Genomic DNA, 23,926 nt, shown 5'->3' on the forward strand with positions numbered 1-23,926 from the left:
TTTAAAGGGGTACCTATGATACCCTACATGTATACGGACAATCTGTCACATATATAATTTCATAAGCAAACCATCCCATCCCAAGTTTTTATTTACTGAACATTCACAGGGTACATGCGCTTCCCTGGTGGCTCAGCTGGTAAAGAATCTGCCTGCAATGCAGGAGAGCCTGGTTCAATTCCTAAGTCAGGGAGACCCCCTGGAGACGGCAATGGCAATGATTTGCTTGTGAAATTATATGTGTGACAGATCTCAAGCCCTTCATCTGTAAAATGAATACAAGACTGCCTTACAAGAGGCAGGATGTGCAGAAGTTAAAAGTTCAAGCTGCGACTATCATTATATAAGATGTTACTGACGAGATAGCTGAGGAAAGGGTCCACGGAACTCCTCGTATACTTTTACAACTTCCTAAGAGTCTGTAACTAATTAAAAACAAAATTTTTTTAAGTACAGGTGAGAAATCAGACCACCAGTGTTTGAATAGGGTCACAATCAATTATTAGCTGTGTGACCTCAATCAATTTACTTATATTCTCTTCTGTAAAATGAAGATTAAAAACAGCATTTACCCATAAGATGCTGTGTGAATTAAATAAGCTAGTACATATAAACCACTCACAAAAGTGCTTGTCACGAGGCCCGGCACTCAACTGTCAGCCATTATTAATGTTGCTATGATTATATATTTTTATTCTAAGATCATAATTCAGCTCTAGAATTCTGTATGTTTACTGATGTGGAGAGATACCAGCTAGTTTGAAAAAAAGAGAAAAAATCTTGGCAGTCATTGTGCCAAACTTCTAGCTCAGCCATCTGTCTTCTTCCTATAAAGAATCTTTCTATAGGATTTAGTGTAATATTTACATAGAAATATTTATTCTTTCAAAAACAGTTATATCACAAAGAGCCACACTGCTGGAGAAGAGTCTTGCTTCTACATCAAGGTCATCTCCACCAAGTGTTCTCCAAGTGGAGAACAATGTCTTATTTTGAAAGCTCCTAAGAACAGAAGAATTCACATTTTCTCTGGCTAAGTCTTACCAGGGCCTTGAAGATGTCAGGAGGTTATTCTTGGCACAGTTCACACTTACTGCCTCTTATCACGGTGGAGGCAGAGATAAGTTTTAGAACTTTATACCTTACTGTTTCTCCTTCTCTTTAATATCCTTACAGACTCTATCTTCCAATTGTTTAATTATCTTCATTCCTGCTTCATAGAGTTATTGGAAGGAGTACATGAATTAGAATACATCAAAGCACCTGGTGCTATACCTGGCATACAGTAAGTATTTAATACACTTTTCTTTCCTTCCTAATCAAGGACTAAGCTAATCACCTCCATCACAAATGCCAGGCAATTGAGGTGTTCTAATTAGAATTTCACAATGTATGTACACAAACCCCAAAGTTTTTATCCCTGTTTAGAGTTTTCAGTAAAGCAGTATTATGAATCCAGATCCTAGCTGTACTTCCCTGACCACCCTAATCAATTTTATCCAAATCCTAAATATTTAGCTGTTACGGTATCTTTCAAAGCTTAGGTATCTTAAACTAAAATAGTTCTAGAAACATGTACTATAAATAGACATCCTTTGTGAAAACATTTTTCTTAAAATTATTCCTAAACTCACCTAAACTGTATTCAGACATATTTCCACTTAAAATGCTTTTTGCTCTTTCTACAATTACTGTAAATGTGCTTCTCCCTTCCTTTCAAAATGTGTAATCTTGTCAAAAAAGGCAGATTTTATAAAAATCAAACACCTGAAGTAATGTTGCAACATGCTAGACTATAACTGTGAGAGAAAAATTAATTCTGTAAAAATGCTATCTTAACTCTCTTCACTCTTTTCTAATGATTTTTAAAACCAGAACAGTGTGTATGCTTTTCACAATATCACTGTTTTCAGCTGAATTTTCCCCTCCTATTTTTAAGATTCTTCTGAAAGTGAAAAAATATGAATAGGAAAAATACCAAAGCTTGATTTTTCAAATAACTACTACTTGAAGAGTAGTTTGGAAAAAGTCTGTTTTCACTTTCAGCCTCAAGAAGAACTTGGCTTTTTTTCATATCAAATGTTATGAGAGAACGGTTAAATGAACTCTTTGCTTTGAATTTTATCTCCAAATGCCAATATATTACTTGGAATGTTTTTTTCTTTAGTTCTGAGAACATAGCAAGACCCAGTTAAAGCAATATTTCCAAACACAAAGTTATAAAACCTAAATTCTGATAAAGACTGCTTGCAAATTCAGTAGAATGAACAATTCAATTCTTAGTAGATTGTTTTTCTTTTACAGGAGAAAAATGCTTAAAAAAAAATCTTAACTGAAATTATGTTTACCTTACGAAAATACTGTATTCAGGATAGAAGATGCTTGTATATTGGACCCAGGCACCAGCTTCCTCTTCAGTTTCCCTTTTTTTGACTTCTGTTACTGAAAACAGATTAAATGATTCAAATCTTCTTACAGATATATGTCGTAGACAGTCATCCAGTTGTTTTTGTTTCAGAACCTTTGAAATAAAACCAAATATTGTGGTCACAAATATTATATAAATACAACGTCCAGTGTTTAAGAGGTAAGGGGGTTTTCATTTCTGATAATGGCAGATAATTCAGATCAAAGTCTTACTGAAAACAACTAGAAAAGATGCAGAAAACATTTTAAAACACTACTCAAAGGCATCAGAGAACAAGGACGATACTGAAGATCTATCAGTCTAATATCTAACAAGGTAAATCTAGTGAGAAGAGTCTGGCTTTTGTGACCACTCTTCTTGTGAGACATTCAATTCCAAAAGGAACGTCTGAGAAGACAAGCAGTATCTTCAACAGTTCGTAGAATTAGGGGGTAAAAGTTGAATTTCATAGCATACTACCTAGTCAGGAGCAGGTATGTTATCCTGAGCCTATGTGTGTGTGTGTGTGTGTGTGTGCGCACGTGTACATACCTAGACTGGAGTAGTATGTTATTCTAAGCTGGTATGTGTGTGTTAAGATAAATCAAATAAGTAATTTTGTTGGTGTCATTGCAAACTGGGTTCTTAAGTAAGAGAGAAAGGTAATACAGCTGTTAAGACTAATGAAGTTAAGCAAAAACACTGTAGCTCTGGATCTGAATGAAGTATAATACAAATTAATGATGTATTTCATTTTTTAAAACTATACAGTGTATTACCTACATCCGATCACTGAGAAGGTCTAAAACCAATGCCCAAACTAGCAGCAATGAACTCACTTAACGCACATACTGCTGTCTCTAAATGACAATTTTTATTAAAACAAAGTAAGGGGAATTCCCTAGTAGTCCAGTGGCTGGGACTCCCAGCTTTCACTGCCAAGGGCATGGGTTTAATAATCCCTGGTTAAGGAACCAAGATGCTTCCCTGGTGGTTCCGATAGTAAAGAATCTGTCTGCAATGCAAGAGACCTGGGTTCAATCCCTGCGTTGGGAAGATCCCCTGGAGGAGAGCATGGCAACCCACTCAGCATTCTTTCTTGCCTGGAGAATCCCCATGGACAGAGGAGCCTAGTGGGCTATAGTCCATGGGGTTGCAAAGAGTCAGACATGACTGAGCGACTAAACACACAAGGAACTAAGATAAGGCAGGCAAGCTGAGAACAATGGCAGGAATTATACAAGATAAGCCTGGAACATCATGCACACAAGAAGACAAGAAAGCCTTACAGAAATAGGGGTTATATCAAAAGGATTCAAGAGACAATAAGAAAAGGGTCCATTGGCCAAAGATGGGATACTGTGAATATTAACACAGAAAATAAATGTAACTAAACTGAAACACATTAGTTCATAATGGTAATTTTTATGTGCCTCACTGCTGACCGCTGAAGAATGCAAAGAACCAACTTATTTTGAAAACGAGTAATTGAAGAGAAAGAATCAAGTATTTATCTGTTTTTCCTATATAAACTGTAACTGAGAGTATCCAAATGGAAGAGGGGAAGTTTTTCTTTAAATGAATAGCCCAAGTAATAAATGAAGAAAGAACAGAACATCACCATTTTCAACTCCTTCATGAATTCATGAATCAAGGTAATCATGATAAAGAAATGACCACACGTCCCTGTGATTACTGATGAAATTTCACACCACCATTATCTTGACCAACTAAACAAAACAAAAAATATCAAATCTGAGTTTCATCAAATCTCTAATGGGAAATAGGAAATGCAGGGGTAGAGGAACTCACTGATCAAGTGCAATTAGCAAAATTCAAGTTATAGGAAAGTCTACAAAACACCCAGTTTCTTCTAAAATAGATAGCAAGGGCTGGAAAAGAGACATGTCAAGGGAATATTTATTAATAGATTAAAAAGACTTAAACATATCAACAATAACAATATTTGGAATTTAATTTGGATCCTGTTTTCAAAAAAATTAAACTGTAAAAAAAATTAGGATACAATGGAGAAAATCTGGAAACTGACCAGATCATCAAAGAATTATTCTGCATAGGATTTGGCATTGCAATTATTTTTTAATGTTATCTTGTATAAGTACATACTGAAATAGTTATAGAAAAATGTTATCTGAGATTATCTGTTATCTCAGTTGTTATCTGAAAATGGTATCTCAGTTATCTGAGATTCACTTCAAAATAATCTGGTGAGAGTTGCATAATGAGAGATTAGAAATGAATTGAAGTACTCCAGAGTTAAAAATAGTTGAAGCTTATAGAAGCCTTCCTCAGTAATCAATGCAAAGAAATAGAGGAAAACAATAGAATGAGAAAGACTAGAGATTTCTTCAAGAAAATAAGAGATATCAAGGAAACATTTCATGAAAAGATGGACTCAATAAAGGACAGAAATGGTCTGGACCTAACAGAAACAGAAGATATTAAGAGGTGACAAGAATACACAGAAGAACTGTACAAAAAAGATCTTCACGACCCAGATAATCACGATGGTGTGATCAGTCACCTAGAGCCAGACATCCTGGAATGTGAAGTCAAGTGGGCCTTAGGAAGCATCACTATGAACAAAGCTAGTGGAGGTGATGGAATTCCAGTTGAGCTATTTCAAATCCTAAATGATGATGCTGTGAAAGTACTGCACTGAATATGCCAACAAATTTGGAGAACTCAGCAGTGGCCACAGGACTGGAAAAGGTCAGTTTTCATTCCAATCCCAAAGAAAGACAATGCCAAAGAATGCTCAAACTACCACAGAATTGCACTCATCTCACATGCTAGCAAAGTAATGCTCAAAAATCTCCAAGCCAGGCTTCAACAGTACATGAACCATGAACTTCCAGATGTTCAAGCTGGATTTAGAAAAGGCAGAGGAAGCAGAGATCAATTGCCAACATCCGTTGCGTCACTGAAAAAGCAAGAGAGTTCCAAAAAATCACCTACTTCTGCTTTAGACTATGCCAAAGCCTCTGACTGTGTGGATCACAACAAACTGTGGAAAATTCTTAAAGAGATGGGAATATCAGACCACCTGACACGCCTTCTGAGAAATCTGTATGCAGGTCAAGAAGCAACAGTTAGAACTGGACATGGAACAACAGACTGGTTCCAAATTATGAAAGGAGTACGTCAAGGCTGTATATTGTCACCCTGCTTATTTAACTTCTATGCAGAGTACGTTATGAGAAATGCTGGGCTGGAGGAAGCACAAGCTGGAATCAAGACTGCCAGGAGAAATATCAGTAACCTCAGACATGCAGATGACACCACTCTTAGGGCAGAAAGCAAAGAATTAAAGAGCCTCTTGATGAAAGAAAGTGAAAGAGGAGAGTGAAAAAGTTGGCTTAAAACTCAACATTCAAAAAACTAAGATCATGGCATCAGGTCCCATCACTTCATGGCAAATAGATGGGGAAACAATGGAAACAGTGACAGACTTTTTTTTTTTTGGCTCCAAAATCACTGCAGATGGTGATTGCAGCCATGAAATTAAAAGACGCTTGCTCCTTGGAAGAAAAGTTATGACCAACCTAGACAGCATATTAAAACGCAAAGACACTACTTTGCCAACAAATGTCCATCTAGTCAAAGCTATGGTTTTTCCAGTGGTCATGTATGGATGTGAGAGTTGGTCTATAAAGAAAGCTGAGTGCTGAAGAATTGATGCTTTTGAACTGTGGTGTTGGAGAAGACTCTTGAGAGTCCCTTGGACTGCAAAGAGATCCAACCAGTCCATCCTAAAGGAGATCAGTCCTGAATATTCATTGGAAGGACTGACTTTGAAGCTGAAACTCCAATACTTTGGCAACCTGATGTGAAAAAACTGACTCATTGGAAAAGAGCCTGATGCTAGGAAAGATGGAAGGCGGGAGGAGACTGGGATGACAGAGGGTGAGATGGTTGGATGGCATCACCGACTCAACGGTCATCAGTTTGAGTAAACTCTGGGAGTTGGTGATGGACAGGGAAGCTTGGCATGCTGCAGGCCATGGGGTCACAAGGAGTCAGACACAACTGAGTGATTGAACTGAACTGATAGATACCTGAATGGCTATTAAAGTATTATTTCCAATTTTGCATATATCTGACATTTCCTTAAAGTTTTTTTAATATATAAAGCACTCTAATAGTCATAAACAAATTAAATATAACTAAAAAGATATCTAAAACTAAATATACTTGGAAGTTAAGCAATAGACTTCTAAATAATCTATGAATCAAAAAACACACAATGGAAATTAGAAACCATTTTGAACTGAATAATAAGAATACATATCAAAACAGGAAATGTAGCTAAATCCATACTAAGAGAGAAATATATGGAAAAGCTAAAAATCAGTAAGCTAAGTATCCACTGCAAAAACTCAAAAAAGAACAAATTAAGTCCTCAGAAGAGTAAAAGCTAATAAAGCAGAAAACGAACAAAGCCGGGGGGATTAACAACATCAAGGGATGGTTCTCTGAAGAGATTAAAATAACTGATAAACCCCTAATGAAGCTATTAAGGAAAAAAGAAAGAAGGTATAAATTTCAATGACATAAGGAGATCACTGTAGATCCTACAGGCATTAAAAAATGCAAAGGAATATTATGAAGACTAACGTTGAAAATTTAGATGAAATGGACAAATTCCTGGAAAAATACAACTAACCAAAAGTGACACAAGCAGAAACTGAAAGTCTAAATAGTCCTAAACAATTTTAAAAATAAAATGCATAAATAAAAATTTTACCGCAAATAAAACTCCAAGTCTAGACTGTTCACCAGCAAATGACACCAAACATCTAAGTAAGAATTAATTTAAGTCTTACCACACTCTTCATTAAATTCTCAAATAACCCCATGGGATAGATACCTATTATGTGACAGAGGTAGCTAATGAAAAGGAATGGTAATTTGCTCAAGGTCAGAAAGCTAATAAGAAGCAAATTCAGGCTATCTGACTACAGAGCTTGAACTTTCAACACCTTTTCTTGTGGAGAATGTGGTAGCCTGGCACCAAACACCACATTTCCACTTCCTTTACAATACCTTCCTATGCTAAAGCTAGAAACCACATTTCCCAGATCCCTAGAAATCAGTTTCAGACGTGCTTTTGGTTTAGCTAACCAGATGGACTAACAGATTTGAAAGAAAGAAAGATGGAAAGAAGAAAGATCCATTTCTGCAATGTGTGCTAGTAAGAACAGTTCTAAAGACATTTGGATCTTTAGCAGAGGTTCCAATGTTTACGCTGTAATTTAGTGGAGAGTGAAAGACTGAGTAATGGAGCACGTGCACGCGCACACACACACACACAAACACACACACACACCCACAGTACAAGTCAAACCTTTGCTGGTAAACACAGAGCAGGCAAGGTGTACTTTTGGAGTCTATAGTTCCAGAAGCAGCTTCTTGATCACCAGAGACCACAAACAATGTGAAATGATCCCAGAAAGAAGCTCAAGTTCTTCATTTTCGTAGAGGTAGCATCTCTCTTGCAGGCCAGCTTTTGTGTTGTTCTGGGACTCATTCTTTGTAGGTTCCTTTAGTTCCTCCAAAGATTTTATGAGCACTTAATTCCCTTTAAAAAGCCCTTTTCTGCTTAAAATAGCTAGAGTTGTTTCTCTTATCTGAAAAGGAACCCTGACTACATAAAGGCAAACCGAGATCAGAACCAAGCAAGAAAACATACCAACATGAATGATATACCTTGAGGGAAAAAATAGCCTTACAATTTTTATATTATATAGAAGGTTTATAAGGTTGATTTTTTTTAATGGAACATCAGAAAAGTTGCCTCTCTTTGACTTGTTTGAGAGTTTCCTTTAAAAATAAAAGGGTGGGGCTTCCCTGGTAGCTCGGTGGTAAAGAATCTGCCTGCCAATGCAGGTGACACAGGCTAGATCCCTGATCCAGGAAGATCCCACATGCCTTGGGGCAACTAAGCCCCGACGCCACAACTATTGAGTTGTGTTCCAGAGCCCGAGAGCCACAACTACTGAAGCCTGTGAACCTAGAGCCAGTGCTCCGTGACAGCAGAGGCCACCACAGTGAGAAACCTGTGCACTTGCAGCTAGAAAGGAGCCCCTGTTCTCCCCAACTAAAGAGCCCGCAGAGCAACGACGACCCAGCACAGCCAAGGATGAAATACACAAATAGAATTTTAAAAATAAATAAAATAAAAGGATGAATTGTTTTAAAAGTTTACCAAAAATACAGTCTTATTGTTATCTTCATCTACGATTATGAGGAAGAAAAACACATCACTAAACAAAGCTTACTCTCAAAAAAAAACTGTTATAAAATATAAAATGTAGATATTATAAATTGCCACAGATCTTGTCCAATTAATGTCCAAAAATCAAATGCCTTTTTATACTAATTAAATTACTCTGATGTCAAGGTAATGTCATTATAAATCACTAAGGTAAAAAGTTATTAAATCAACACATGTATAAAATTGGAAGAGGCTTTTATAGATTAGTAAATTCCATGATCTACAATATGACAAGGTAATTCTCAAAGAAAGTAAATATTTAGAATAAATAAAAGGGAACATTTATTTACATAATCTATACACTACTCAGTAAAGGTAATCATATGCAATGGAGATCAATTCAGATTACTACTGATTCAGTTATTTCAAGGTTATCAAAAATGTCTGCAGCTTTGTGACTTGAGAGGATATTTAAATTTCCCATCAAGGTATAATCTTGTCAGCTACCACTTTTAGAATATTGCCTTCCAACTCCCTAAGTAAATAATTAAGTAATAATCAAATGGAATTACGGGGTGGGGTGGTGAAGGAAAATACTCAAAGTTCAGATATAAAAGGTTATATACCTTATAAATAAAGTTTGGGGTCTGAGCTAGAATTGTGAAGTCAAAAAGTACCTATAGAGAGCAGCTTCCTAAAATGGCAAAAAACTAGATGTGAAAAAGGAATATAGCCTCTCTTTGCCACAGATAATTCAGAAGGAACAAGAAGGCAATGAAAACCAGGTAGACAAAGTGAAAACATTCAGTTGTTTGAAAGCTTCAGAAAAAGAAACAAATGAAAATGTTTTCAACAATAACCAAAAAGGTGATGGATGTGTTAACTCACTGAGGGGTGGAGGTGGGGAATACTTTCACAATGTATACATATATCAAATCATCACATTGTGTAGTTTACAATATGATTTCTCAGTTATAGCTCAATAAAGCTGAAACTTTTAAATGGTAAATTTTTTTACTCTTAGAAAAATTCATATAAAAGCATCATTTTTAGGACTCAAAACTTTTTAGGAATTAAAATAAATCATAGATTTCTGGTCTTAATTTAAATACTAAAAAATGAGCCAAATAAAAATATTCAGCATTATTTTAGGAATGGGGGTTAAAGTATTTAATCTCTGGAAAATTGTTATATTACTCTTAGGAAGGCTACTGATTAATAGTCTAATAAATTTACAGTCAAGGCTATGGTTTTTCCTGTGGTCATGTATGGATGTGAGAGTTGGACTGTGAAGAAGGCTGAGCGCCGAAGAATTGATGCTTTTTAACTGTGGTGATGGAGAAGACTCTTGAGAGTAACCTGGACTGCAAGGAGATCCAACCAGTCCATTCTGAAGGAGATCAGCCCTGGGATTTCTTTGGAAGGAATGATGCTAAAGCTGAAACTCCAGTACTTTGGCCACCTCATGCAAAGAGTTGACTCATTGGAAAAGACTCTGATGCTGGGAGGGATTGAGGGCAGGAGGAGAAGGGGACGACCCAGGATGAGATGGCTGGATGGCATCACGGACTCGATGGACATGAGTCTGAGTGAACTCCGGGAGATGGTGATGGACAGGGAGGCCTGGTGTGCTGCGATTCATGGGGTCGCAAAGAGTCGGACACAACTGAGCAACTGAACTGAACTGAACTGAAATTTACAGTTCTGAAAATGTAAAAAGACACATGCTTTCACACTTGGAACCTTCTAAACTTTTTATTTTCTTTGCTGCACAGTGAAAAGTTCATTTCTTTCAAGGACTTCCCCAGTGTTCCAGTGGTTAAGAATCCACCTGTCAATGCTGGGGACAGAGGTTTGATCTCTGGTCTGGGAAGATCTTACATGCTGGGAGGAACTAAGCCCGCCCTCTAGAAACAGCAAACCATAACTACTAAACCAAAAATAAAGAAACTTTTTAAAGTCTATTTCTTTCAAAATAATTATTGGTGAAATATTTTGTTTTCAGATTGACAAGCTACATACTTCTAACTCAAGAAAACATTCCCGTTCACCATTTTTAACCTAAAGCATATTCCTAAATATTTTTAAGGAATCCAATAAAACCCAATTATTAATCTTAATAACTCAGAAACATAAAAAAAGAAAATCTTCTCCAGTCACTGATATATATATATATATATGTCAATAAGGTTTGAACTGTGGGGGTCAGGAGTGAGCATTACAATTTAGATGCTTAAGGTTAAAGTATGTTCCACAGAGCACACAAAAGTCTATTTCATCTGTGACTATTTGGCAGTATAAAGTTCTATAATCAATTGAAATGTAAGTTTAACTTCAACAATGTGAAAAATCCTTATAAATACAATGATGTATAAAATGTCAGAAAAAAAAAAGGAATGAAAGAGCACAAATGACCCTGCTCAGCTGCTGCTGTAGAAACTGATCCCTAGTAATGTCAATAAAAACCAAGGAAGAGTCCACCACTCAACTCCTCACTTACATAGGGATCCAAACCACACTTCTCAGTGTAAGATCTATACAGGCACAACCATTTCTAAGACATGGTTTCTTGGTGTCTGTTTGCCATTTTCTATCAAGGAATTGGGAGGCAAAACAGGACACAAAACTCAGCGCATCTCTTGTAACTGACTCTGAATTAACAGACCCTCTTCATTCCCTCTATTAAATATTCAGACTGGGCCATGTAAACTGAATAGTCCCAAGGTGCTATTCCTGCCCTTCCCCATTGAGCTGGTTGCTGAGTTAATCGGCCTTTTTCACAAGCTTGTTACACCAGCTGTTCTTATTATTGTCATGCATTAAATATTACAAAAACTAATGAAATAACAATTATGAGGAATGGTAATCATTATTCCATTTTATTTTTATATTTCTTCCATAAAAGTTAAGTTGAATGTTTTGGAAAGATAAAGGTAAGTTTGCTTGAGAAGTTAAGTTACTTAAAAGTTTACTACCAATTTCACTGTGGGAAGACAGCTGTATAAACTTAGGAAACTAATTATAATTTTTTAGGACAATTTGACACTCAGATTGTAGCTTCATTTTAGCATATGTATCATTTTCATGACTGACCTTTTTAACCAACGTTCTCAATTAGTCAACGAGGTAGTAGGTACTCCTATTGTTCAGCATCTTGTTCTGGGAAGGATTTTGGTCACTCACATGGAATTGTTTTTCTGGTAGTCAACAGTCTTCAATTTTTTCTCAAAAAAAACAGGTTCTCTCTTTCCCTGACTATATTTCATCAAATGCAATACATCATTGATTATGATTCATTTTTTTTCCCTTCCTTCTGATGTTACATAGAATAGGCTGCCTATTGACTGGGATGCCATCAACTAAAAGACATATCCCAATTTCAAAGATGTTATAATTAAAACTACACACCTTGGAATAGACGAAAAATGGTTTGAAAATAATCAGGTTCACTGGAAAAGAAGTTTAAATATAGAAGAGTAAAAACCCACTCAAAATTCTACCGTTCGGGAAAAGCACAGTTAAACATCCATCTATGCATATACATATAGCTACGAATGAGTTTGAAATGGCTCATACTATACATACTGTTTATATTTGGTTTTAGATTGCTCTCTTCGGTACTGTAAAAATCAGTTTTCTGATAAACGTACTGTGATGATCTCACTTGGATGCCCATTTTTGCATACTTACCCAGTACATAGCTATTTTTATTTTAAAAAAACATTTATTTATTTATTTGGATGCAACAGGTCTTAGTGGCTTGTGTGACCTTTAGTTTCAGCACGAGCAATCTTTTTAGTTGCGGCACACAAACTCTCAGTTGTGGCATGTGGGATCTAGTTTCCTGAACAGGGATCAAACCCAGGGCCTCTGCATTGGGAGCAAGGAGTCTTAGCCACTGGACCACCAGGAAAGTCCCCATAAGCTGTTTTTAAATGTTAAACATAAATCAAATTCTTTGTTAGGAAATCATAATAGGATTAGAAAATGGACAATTAGTTTATTCCTAACCCTGGAAAATAATTTCACTTTAAAATAATCAGAAACGGGAAGAGATCTTAAAGAAATCTAGTCCCACTCCCTCATTTACAAATGAAGTACAAATAGATTGCTCATCATCACAGGCAGATCTGGGACTAAATCAAATTGTATTACATTCTCTTCTAGAAATGATCCTGTCTCTTTCTGCATTGACAGTCTCAAATGTATATTACCTGCTTTAATTTAAATTGTACTATAAAATATTCCATTAATCGGATTCTTCAGCCAAGTATGCAGACGTCTAGGCCCTGTTATTCATTCTGTAGGTGGTTGTGAGATGTGCGTAAGCATGTAAGGGTCACTGCTACTTTTTCATCTGCTCTATAACCCTTCCTCTTGAGAAATGCCCCTCCCTCACTCTACGCAATAATGGCAGGGTTGTTATTTTCATCGCCACAGTGTGGGCTGATGACCCAGGTCAAAGTGCACAATTCTCCTACAAACAGCAATTGGTTCAAACTTGGCTTATTAGAGTCGTTTTAGAGGAAATGATTTGGGTGTTAGGGAAAAGGGTTATTTCTTCTGGATCACTAGCTGGGTGGATGATGAGGTAGCTATTTTTGCAATCAGGTAGTCTAACCCAATAAAGAAGGAAAAAAAAACAATATCCACAGCCTCTATTGATATTGATCCACAGACTTCCAGACCTCATCTGATTCAAGTGGGCACTAGATTCAAAAGTCAGCAATTTATCATGCGACCTGGTATCAAATGATGAACTAGGTCAACCAGATTTTCTCTCCAAAAATATTAATTGTAAAATACAGAAAATATTGGAGAGTGAAGGTAGAGGGCCACGAGATAGCACTGGAGCCCTAGTGGAAACACAGGATTGTGAGAAGAAAAAAGGAGACATAAGCAGATGTCATCAAAAAAGCAAGAGAGCTCCAGAAAAACATCTATTTCTGCTTTATTGACTATGCCAAAGCCTTTGACTGTGTGGACCACAATAAACTGTGGAAAATTCTGAAAGAGATGGGCATACCAGACCACCTGACCTGCCTCTTGAGAAACCTGTATGCAGGTCAGGAAGCAACAGTTAGAACTGGACATGGAACAACAGACTGGTTCCAAATAGGAAAAGGAGTACGTCAAGGCTGTATATTGTCACCCTGCTTATTTAACTTCTATGCAGAGTACATCATGAGAAACGCTGGGCTGGAAGAAACACAAGCTGGAATCAAGATTGCCAGGAGAAATATCAATCACCTCAGATATGCAGATGACACCACCCTTATGGCAGAAAGGGAAGAAGAACTAAAGAGCCTCTTGATGAAAGTGAAAGAGGAGAGTGAAAAAGTTGGCTTAAAGCTCAACATTCAGAAAACTAAGATTATGGCACCTGGTACCATCACTTCATGGGAAATAGATGGGGAAACAGTGGAAACAGTGTCAGACTTTATTTTGGGGGGCTCCAAAATTACTGCAGATGGTGACTGCAGCCATGTAATTAAAAGACGTTTACTCCTTGGAAGGAAAGTTATGACCAACCTAGACAGCATATTAAAAAGCAGAGATATTACTTTCCAAACAAAGGTCTATTTAGTCAAGGTTATGTTTTTTTCAGTAGTCATGTATGGATGTGAGAGTTGGACTATAAAGAAAGCTGAGTGCCTAAGAATTGATGCTTTTGAATTGTGGTGTTGGTAAAGACTCTTGAGAGTTCCTTGGACTGCAAGAAGATCCAACCAGTCCATCCTAAAGGAGATCAGTCCTGGGTATTCATTGGAAGGACTGATGTTGAAGCTGAAACTCCAGTACTTTGGCCACCTGATGCAAAGAGCTGACTCATTGGAAAAGACCCTGATGCTGGGAAAGATTGAGGGCAGGAGGAGAAGGGGATGACAGAGGATGAGATGGTTAGATGGTTGTCACCGACTCGATGGACATGGGTTTGGGTGAACTCCAGGAGTTGGTGAGGGACAAGGAGGCCTGGCGTGCGGCGGTTCATGGGGTCACAAAGAGTCGGACATGACTGAGCGACTGAACTGACTGACTGAAGCTGATGTCATGAAGATGTCCCATAAGAAAGGGAAAAATAATTCATATCTCTAGTATTGTTCAGATTTCTCAGTTTTCCAGTTCTGAATGCTCATAAGATACAAATGGTCTGCTCACTTGAAACATATTTACAAAGAGCCTGAAAATGTTTAAAACACATGGCAGATTCAGTTATTACAGAAAAAAATTCACTTTCTCCCCTGCCCTCTCCAAGGAAAAAAAAAAATTTTTTTTTCTGCCCCGTTGACTAAGATTCTTATTTTGACCAACAGGATATTAGTAAATATTTAAAATATTAATATGTTTCAGTGGTTGCATTTGCTCTCTTATACCTCTGTCATCACCATGAAAACATGTTAGCTAACTCATCTCAGGATTAGAGGCATGTGGACCAAGCATGCAGCCTAGAGCCACTCAGCTGATCGCAGCCTGTCAGTGGCCCACAAACAGAATAAACGCTCACTGTTGTACGCAACAGTATGTGATGTATGTAATGGCATTGCATACAACAGTACATGTATGTATTAATATCTGATGGTGTGGTTATTTGTTACTCAGTGATAGCTCTCTGATACAATACACTGAGGATAAGATCCTGTGGGCCACTTAAAGGCTGTCCTTATTTTCAGGCTTTCCACAACACATAACAGTTATCTACTAAAAATTAACTACCCAGGCCCTGTGCAGAAGATGGAGGTTAATAAAATAACATCATTCCCCGAGGAGAATTCCTATTCTCATGAGAAAGATGGATTCTAATCAAATGGTCTTAAAATAGTGTGAAAGGGGGTTACGCATAGAGTCACCTATGGGTCTAACTCAGCCCATAGGAGTCAGCAGAGGCGTCACATAAGAGGCGATTGACACAGAGGTCTGAAGGATGAACAGTCATTTATTAAGTAGAGAAGATGATAGAAAGACTCTAAGCAGTGAGCACAAATATACCAAAACATTAAATTTCAAAGCGTGAGGGGAGTTCAAATGGCAGCCATGGCTAAAACTCACTTTTATGCTAAAGTAGACAGCAACTCAGAATGAATATAAATGATGGTCAACTCGAGTTTTTACTAAGAATCACTTGTCATCATAATAAGGTTTGATTGATCAATTTAAAGCCTTAATTTACTATTTTGATAATTCAACTTTGTTTACTTCACTACAGAAAGTTCCTACAATAATGATCTATAAGGACATGTATTTTATTATCCTATAATACCATCTGTAACACTAATAGCAAAACCAGATCATGAATGCTCTGCAAGGGCTGTCAATGTGTCAGCAAAGAAAAGGTCTTTGTGTCATGACAGCACTGTAATGCCACAGTATGAAAAGACGACTCCCGACAACTGCAAACAAAGTAACCCCCAAAATACTAAACACACAATATCAAATAAAGTGGCAGTAGCTGAGAAACTCTTCTCAAAATACAAATCAGAAACGCAAAGTGTCCCACTGAATAAAGGTTTCAGCAGGAAACCCCAGGCAGAAGCATAACATTGAGGTATCAACAACAGATTTCACTTCAAGCACTTTGGCAAGGAGTGTCAGTGATGTCAAATAAGAAAATTTTCCAACTGGCACACCACTGAAGTTACCCGCAACAGTGGCATCTTCGAAGTGCTAAAAGATAATCGCCAGTAAACAACATACAGAGACGCAAGGATTTCACTGATCACTTCAAACCACAAGATAAACAAGTAACTATCGCGTGGAAGAGAAGGGGTGGGCGGGGGCAGCTCTTACAACTCCCTTGGCTCTCAGCTCCACGGAAGAAACCGAAGCAACACGTGCAACGCCACAGTCCCTACACAGTCAACCACGCTGATCACCAAAAGAGGGGCCAGATTTGGGGCTAGAAACAGGCTGGGAGTTAAGAAGCAAGGAGAAGAAACCAGGGGAAGAAAGTAAAACGGAAGCAGAAAAGGGCAGTATGGGCTGCGGAGCGGCGGTTCCACCAACCCTGCTGGCGGGCAAGAAGAAAAGTCCCTCAGATGCAGACTAATGTCTAGGAAGGAATCTTCTACTTAGTTCGGAGTTTCCCAGGACTCAGCTCTGGCTGCCCCCTCCCTACCGATGCCACCTGATGCCTCCCTTTTTGGTGGGACCCGTAGGTGAACCAAGGGGGCGCTCCTCAGGCGGCTCCTGATAAAATTGTGAGGGAACTCCCCGAGCTTCCAAGGGAAGAGGAGCTACAGATAGCTTGCGAGGGGAGTGGCCAGAGGCAATAGTGAATTAAGAGAGCTCTCCCTTACCTGCCGCAGGAGCTTCCACCGGGCGGCACCCAACGGCGCCGAGGCTGCGGATCCCGGAGCGGCGCCGCTGTTTGCCTGGCCCTCGCCTGCCGTCTGCTCTGCTTGACCGGCGGCGGCGTCAGAGACTTGAGATTCCATTCCGCTAGAGCCTCTTATACCTGAGATCCCGCCGCCACAGCTCTCCCCTGCCAGGACCTGCCTACTTCTTCCCAGTCAGGACCTGTGACGCCAGGCCTCCCTCCCTCTGCCCTAGCTCCCGAGCCCTCCCCGAATGCCGCATTTCCGGTAGTCGCGTCTCCTTAGCAACCAGGGCAGCGCGACTCTCGTCACTGCACCATTTTGCTGGTGGCCATCTTGAGTGAGGGCAGACCAGAGGGTGCGAGAACTGTGGCAGATCTAGCGCGACCCTGCCCCTTTTTGTTCTCCTCTCTCCTGTTTCAGTTCGAGTTCTGAAGACTAGCAAAGATCCAAAAGATTTGTATTTTGAGCAATAATGATCTCAGAAGGAGAAAAATCCACTCCTGACCACAATAAAGATGGTGGAATCTGCTTAGAGCGCGTGCTAGTTGGGGGTTACGTAGAACGCGTGCTGCAAACTAGCTCTCGGCGACACTGGGTAGGCAGTGGTTCTGCTAGCTGCAGAACGCAGTCTTCGGCAGGACGCGGTCGAGGTGACAGCTGCACTCCTTCCTGAGAGGTTCGGGTCCTCTGGGCGTGCCTTTACTCGTTTCGGTATCTAGAGCCAGGCTGATTTTCAATTTGCGTACGTATTGGGGGGCGTAGGCTGGGGGGTCTCGTCCCTTCACCTCTTCCTCTCCCCATCCAGCCATCCCTCAGTCCTTTAGTCCTAGCTTTTTGACCGATGTCACTTAACTGCGTGACACATGGTACCACTCTCTCGCCTCGGATGCACAGGAAAAACGAATAGGTTCTCCCAGGAACGCCCGTGTGTCTGCCCTACCCCCATCGTTAACCGGCTGTCTTCTCCCTGCGGGTGGAAGATGGATGGATGGAGGCTGCCGGCAGGGATGTAGTCATTTAGAGCCTTTCTTTTATTTTCTCATACTTTACTTAATTTCTTTGTTTTTGCTGCTATCGGCTGCTCATTCCCTACTTCAACTCTCCTTTATTTTTGCTACTTCGTAGCAGATCCGAGCTGTGGTAAAGCTGACGCAGTATTTTCCCTTTGCTACCCAGAAACATTTTGTGGAAGACTTTCGTGATGACATTCAACAGTGTGCAACATATCTAGATATTTCCTATCCAAAAAATAGTAGCCAAGGGTTACTGAGTGGTTACTGCGTCCCAGGCACTTGATTAAGGGTTAAGCATAACTTATTGTTTCATTCTTAGAATAGTTAGTGGGGTTATTATCTCTGTTTTACACAGGAGGAAGCTAAGCACAGGTGGTAAGTGCAGGAGTGAAGACCTGAACCCAGGTTTCTCTGACTTAACTACTCACTAGCCTTACTTACCTTGCTAGATAGGTTAAAAAGAACGGGCTTTCCAACAGGAGACAGATGGCATCACATTTCCTGTGTGCATCCTGAAGTGTTTTTTGCAACTAAAGAGCTTTAACATCAAAGTCCAGTTGTTTTTATTTGCAGATAGACATTTCTCTATCACTTTCTGTAGAGGTGACCTGGGGTAGTTGCTTAAACCTCCCTGAGCCACAGTTTGCTCACCTGTAAGATCCACATAATAGCGACTGTATCAGATTCCTATGAAGTTTAAATTAGATCAAGTATATAAAAGCATCTGGCATGTAGGAAACACTCAATAAATACTAATACCTTCTCTGCCTTTATTCAGTAATTAGTCTTTTCCAGTTCATCCTGCATATATTGTGTTGGCCGAAAAGTTCATTTAGGTTTCTCCATAACATCTTGTGAAAAACTGGAAGGAACTTTTTGACCAACCCAATACACATAAAAGATAAGATCTGAATTATGTAAAATCAAAGCCGGTTTGCCTTTTAAAGCCCTCAGAGTTCCTGAGATGCCCCCATTAAGTCTTTGTATTTATTGCAGATTTTTATTTTGTTTTTTCGTTTTTGTTTTTTTTTTTTTAGTTTGCCCATGTGTGTACCAGAATCAGTGCTGCATAGTTTGAGCCTGATAAGATTGACCTTACTAAAGAGACATTTAAGTCACATCTGCCAAGAAATATGACTTGAATGAAACTAACTTGTACAAGTTTTCAATACTTTTAACCTGAGTTATCAGCTGTCTGCAGTTATTTGTAACCTGAGGGGTACACAGCCCCAAAGGGGAAAGTTAAGAGCTGCAGATCTTAGATGCTCTGAGAACCCACTGCTGTACAGTCATTCCTATGAAAATCATTCATGTGCTGGCAGCCCATAAGAGAGCGTAAACCAGGGACTTTGATACCATGCAGCAGAAGAGCAAACTGTTTCTCCAAGCCTTGAAGTATAGTATTCCTCACCTTGGGAAATGCATGCAGAAAGAGCACTTGAATCACTGTAACTTCGCTGATCATTATTTCAATAGAATAAAATTGAAAAAATATCACCTAACCAAGTGTCTGCAGAATAAACCCAGGATCTCAGAGTTAGCAAGAAACATCCCAAGTCGGAACTTCTTATGTAAGGTATGGACTGTTTAAATTAACCTCTGTGTAGGCCTTAAATACTAATTTTAGCTTAAAAATAAAGAATGGGTAGGAGATCAGTTACTAATTTTTTCAGTAAATCTAGTTTGATTTTTTTAATGGTCAGACTCAATTGTAGTATATGTAAGTATAAAAGAATATATACATATATATTTATAGAGCTCTAATGTAATATGTAAAAATGTACATTTATAAAAAATGATTCCCCTTAGGAATTCCTTCCTGTGCTACCAGTGCAGCTTAAAGTATAATTTGCCTTCTAAAATTCCTGGACTGTTATAATAACTCTTAATAAAATCTAATAATATGCTGATTGTTTTATGAATCCAAAATTAGTAAACTTTAGTGAAAACCACTTAATTGTGCTACTTCTCTGTTAAAATTGAAAAAAGGATTTGCATTCTTGACCACTGTATTCCTCTAGAAGATGCTTTCGGGCTATTGTACTCTGGCCAGCCCCCAAGCATGACCTCAACCTTGAGGACCTATTGCCCTTGTATGTAGAATGAGCACATTTCCTCTGTTGCCTCCAACAGTCTCAGTCTACACCTATTGTCCATTTATAGTTATTGACAGTGTCCCCTTTCCTCCCAGAAGTGCCTTAGGTTGGCAAGTTATGTGCTCATCCTAGTTATTTGAGTTAAGCAGCTGGCGCTGTTGCCCCTTTGACATCACCTCCCCTACCGCATACTTGCTATGTCCTTAGGTTCCTTAAATGGCCTTTAGGAGTGATATTCTTGCAATATTTTAGCATATTTTGTTATTTTCGTATTTTAATTTCTAGTTTCATACTAATATTTTTAGTCTCTTTTGACTTTTTTATTGTAGTAGAGTATATGTAACAAAATTTTCCATTTTAACCATTTGAAGTGTATAATTCCATGACATTAATTACATCACAGTGTTGAACAGCTGTTACCACTATTTCCAAAATCCTGTGGTCACCTGAAAAAAATATACCTAGAATTCCCCACTCCTGCCTTTCCTGAACCGTGGAAAACTTTAACCTACTTTATGTCTCTATAATTTGCCCATGTTAGATAATTCATATAATTGGAATTATATAATATTTGTCCTTTTGTGTTTGGTTTATTTCACTTACATAGTTTTCAAAGTTCACCCATATTGTAGCATATATGGGAAATTTGTTCCTTTTAGTGGCTGAATAATACTTCTTTTATAAACCATATTTTATTTATCCATTCATCTGTTGATAGACACTTGAGCAGCTTCTTCTGTTTATAAAAATGATTTTTTAATCTTATTTTACTCAATTCTTGTGATTTTTTGTTTCATTTTTGTTCTTTCATTAGCTCATATTTATTTATTATGGGGCATTTTTATTGTTGTTTGCTTTCAACTTTTTAATCTTAGTCCTAGACTTCTGCTCTTTACATTTCGGTCATCCAAATTTTTCTTTTTATAGCATCTTAGTTTAGTTTAGCACTTTCCTTTTTTACTCAAGTTTTTCAGTGTCTTTTATTTCATTTTTACCCTTTGCGTTTGTATTTGTACACATGTCCTACTTGAGAAAGGTAAACTTTAAAATATTACCTATTGGACACATTTTAGACATTTATATCATTATATTTTGAATTGTATCTGGAACATTTTGTTATCTTGTGCTTTTATCCTTAGTCTCAATTTATAAATAGTAGGCAGGAATTACCCTCAGAGTGACAGCTGTAAGATTAGCTCACACCCTATGCAGGAGTTGGACTATTTTTTCCCTCTACTTGTCGTGAAGCAACTTTTCAGTCCTCTTTCATAGAACCCTGTTGTCTGGAAGCTTTAACCTGCCTCAGTGGCTTAATAATTCCTTCACCTGGTAATGGTCTGGCTTTTGCATGTCACACATCAACCATTCCTTCTGTGAGAAATTATGTGATCTAAGAGCTGTAGTCCCTGTCCTTTATGATCACTGGGACCTGGGGAAGCTGTGAAGAGATCTGTAGTCAAAAGTGCACAGCTAAGTAAGCATTCACTCAGTTTCAACTTTGTCTACTCTTATGGGAACAACCTGGAGAAGGAAATGGCAACCCACTCCAACATTCTTGCCTGGGGAATCCCATGGACAGAGCCTGGAGGGCTACAGTCTGTAGGGTCACAAAAGAGTCAGACACAACTTAGCAGCTAAGTAACAACAACAAATGGGAATAGCAAAGTAGAAAAAGTAATTAGTGCCTTTTAGACAAAATATATTTACTTAAAGACTTGCTTAGAGTAAGGGAGGGAAGTCTGTGTAATAAAAATGCCAGAAAGAAGAGCTGTAGCCATGCCTGGTATGTCAGGACTCTAATCTCTCTGACTGGAAATAAAGGGGGGAGTTTCACGTTGGTGCTCTCTAGAAGTCTTCCAAATGCTAAAATTTCATTATTTTATATCTCTACCTTGTTAACTCACCAACAACTATCTATATGTTTGGGAACTCTATAGTACCAACTCCTGCAGTTTGGCTTTGTATCAGAAATCCTGGGAAACATTTCAGAAATACAAATTCTTGGATCTCACCCCACATCTGCTGGGTCAGAATCTACTAGCTGAGGCCTGGGGATCTGTTTTTTTTCTCTTAAGTTCCTCAAGCAATTCTGAAATTCCCAGTCTGCCAATGATGGCGGATCTGCATTTAGGAACTAGACACACTTGTGATCAAATGTTGCTGACCTAAACCTCACTGAATTCATTCATTTCTGAAGCTCTTTCTGGCAGGTACTGTGACTTTCCATTTAACATTAGCCAGATGGCAAGATGAACTTATTCCGTTACACTAAGGCACCAACTAGTAATCGAAGGCTAGCATCAAACCAGATACCCCATTTCTTTATCTTTCACATCATCCTGTTCTGCTTTGCCTGCAGAAATAATTCCTGAAGTCTTTGATCATTTGAGATACAAAAAGAAAACCAAATAAGGGGAAAAAAAGGTTAAACATTTGTCCATTGACTCTTTCTGCAATATAGATTAGCAGTTCTTATAGTAGTCACTAAGATAGGTTGACAGATATTTCCTTCACCGGCATTAGTGATCTGTGATTTGTGGGAATCACTGGTTCTGAAGGTTCAAAACTTGGGAAAGCCAGAAAAAACAAAACTGTAGTCTCACAATAGTTTTTTTTTTTCCTTTCTTGATAATAGTTCACGGAGTGGGACTGCATTATAGGTGCCAATTCTTTATTGGGTTTTTCCTCCACGTTCCATTTATTCTTTAACCTCCTGGAGTATGGCTCCTACCCCCACTAAAAACCCATCATTGTTGCCAAAGATGTAACATATTTCAGCCCAGTAGGCACTTCCCTTTCTTCCTCTTAGAGAAGCTCTCAGCAGATTTGACATCCTTGACCAATCTCTCCTTGAAACACTCTTTTGGCCTCATGAGTCCACGTTTTCCTGGCTTTCCTTTTCCTAGCTTACAAACCAACCCTCCTCAATCTCCTTTTCTGACTTTTCTTCCATATGACTTCTCAACTTTGAAGTTTCTCAGACTTTGGTTCTGGTGCTTTTTTTCTCTCTTTAATTTCTTCCTAAGTAATTTTATCCATTCCCTTGGATTTAGTATCATAGCAGTTGTTATCTTCATCCCAGATCCACCTGTGAGCTGCACAGAATTAATCTCTAATTGAACATCTTACTGACTTCTCAAACTATCCACAGTTGAACTTCAACTCTCCCAATCCTGACTCGGCTCTTCTTTGTCTCGTTGCTCTTTATGCAGTTGTTCAGGCCAGAATGTGGGAAAACATTAACCTGCCATCGCATCCATTAACAGTGTATACCTAGCTTCCTGATTTTTACCATATCACAATACCACCTGGGCTATTATTTTCGCTTAACTGACTTGTCTTATCCCAAGGAATAATAGTCATCAGTCTGATGTGTTTGTTATATTCTTTCTAATAAAATATTCATATACCTCAAATCATATATACCATCATGTCTGACATGCTTTCAGAAACACATTAACCTCCAAAATACATGGTGAATCTGTCTGTATTCTCTATCTCTACCATTATCACTCAGTCATCCTTCATCTGGGTCACTGGTTGAAGCCACCTAACCAGGTTCTTTGCTTGCCTTCTTCTCATCTAACCCATTTTCATACATTTGGAAGAGTGATCTTATAAATTAAATCATGTCACTCCACAGCTTAAAAACCCTTCCAGAAGTTCTTTTTTTTTTTTTTTTAAGAAATTAGTGTCTTTGTATTTTTATTTATTTTTTGGCAACACCTTGCAGCATGAGAGATCTTAGTTCCCTGACCAGAAATGAACCCAGACCTTCTGCATTGAGAGTGTGGAATCTTAACCACTGGACCACCAGGGAAGTCCCCAGAAGCTCTTAACACATAAACTCCCATTTT

General features: G+C 38.4%; 2 protein-coding genes across 7 annotated transcripts in view; one reads left to right on the plus strand and one right to left on the minus strand.

Annotated features, from left to right (window-relative positions):
- Window positions 1-17,150, minus strand: part of CAMKMT (calmodulin-lysine N-methyltransferase) — a 416,752-nt gene extending 399,602 nt beyond the window's left edge. Inside the window, exons 1-2 of the mRNA XM_027966883.3 lie at window positions 16,940-17,150; window positions 2,349-2,521 (exon numbers count right to left, since the gene is read on the minus strand). Coding sequence (XP_027822684.2) covers window positions 2,349-2,521; window positions 16,940-17,077 — 311 coding nt within the window. The 5' untranslated portion in view covers window positions 17,078-17,150. The remainder of the gene's footprint in view (window positions 1-2,348; window positions 2,522-16,939) is intronic.
- Window positions 17,151-17,532: 382 nt separating this feature from the next.
- The window catches only part of PREPL (prolyl endopeptidase like), a 38,495-nt gene continuing 32,101 nt past the window's right edge, over window positions 17,533-23,926 (plus strand). For 2 of the 6 annotated variants that reach the window (XM_012172442.4, XM_012172453.4), the window contains exons 1-2: window positions 17,533-17,702; window positions 19,011-19,549. In XM_012172442.4, the coding sequence (XP_012027832.3) occupies window positions 19,331-19,549 (219 nt within the window). In that variant the 5' untranslated portion in view covers window positions 17,533-17,702; window positions 19,011-19,330. The remainder of the gene's footprint in view (window positions 17,703-19,010; window positions 19,550-23,926) is intronic. The other 4 variants (XM_012172449.4, XM_060412217.1, XM_012172464.4 and 1 more) reach the window with 3 other exon arrangements.

This window comes from Ovis aries, chromosome 3, assembly GCF_016772045.2.
Source record: "Ovis aries strain OAR_USU_Benz2616 breed Rambouillet chromosome 3, ARS-UI_Ramb_v3.0, whole genome shotgun sequence".
Taxonomy (NCBI): domain Eukaryota; kingdom Metazoa; phylum Chordata; class Mammalia; order Artiodactyla; family Bovidae; genus Ovis; species Ovis aries.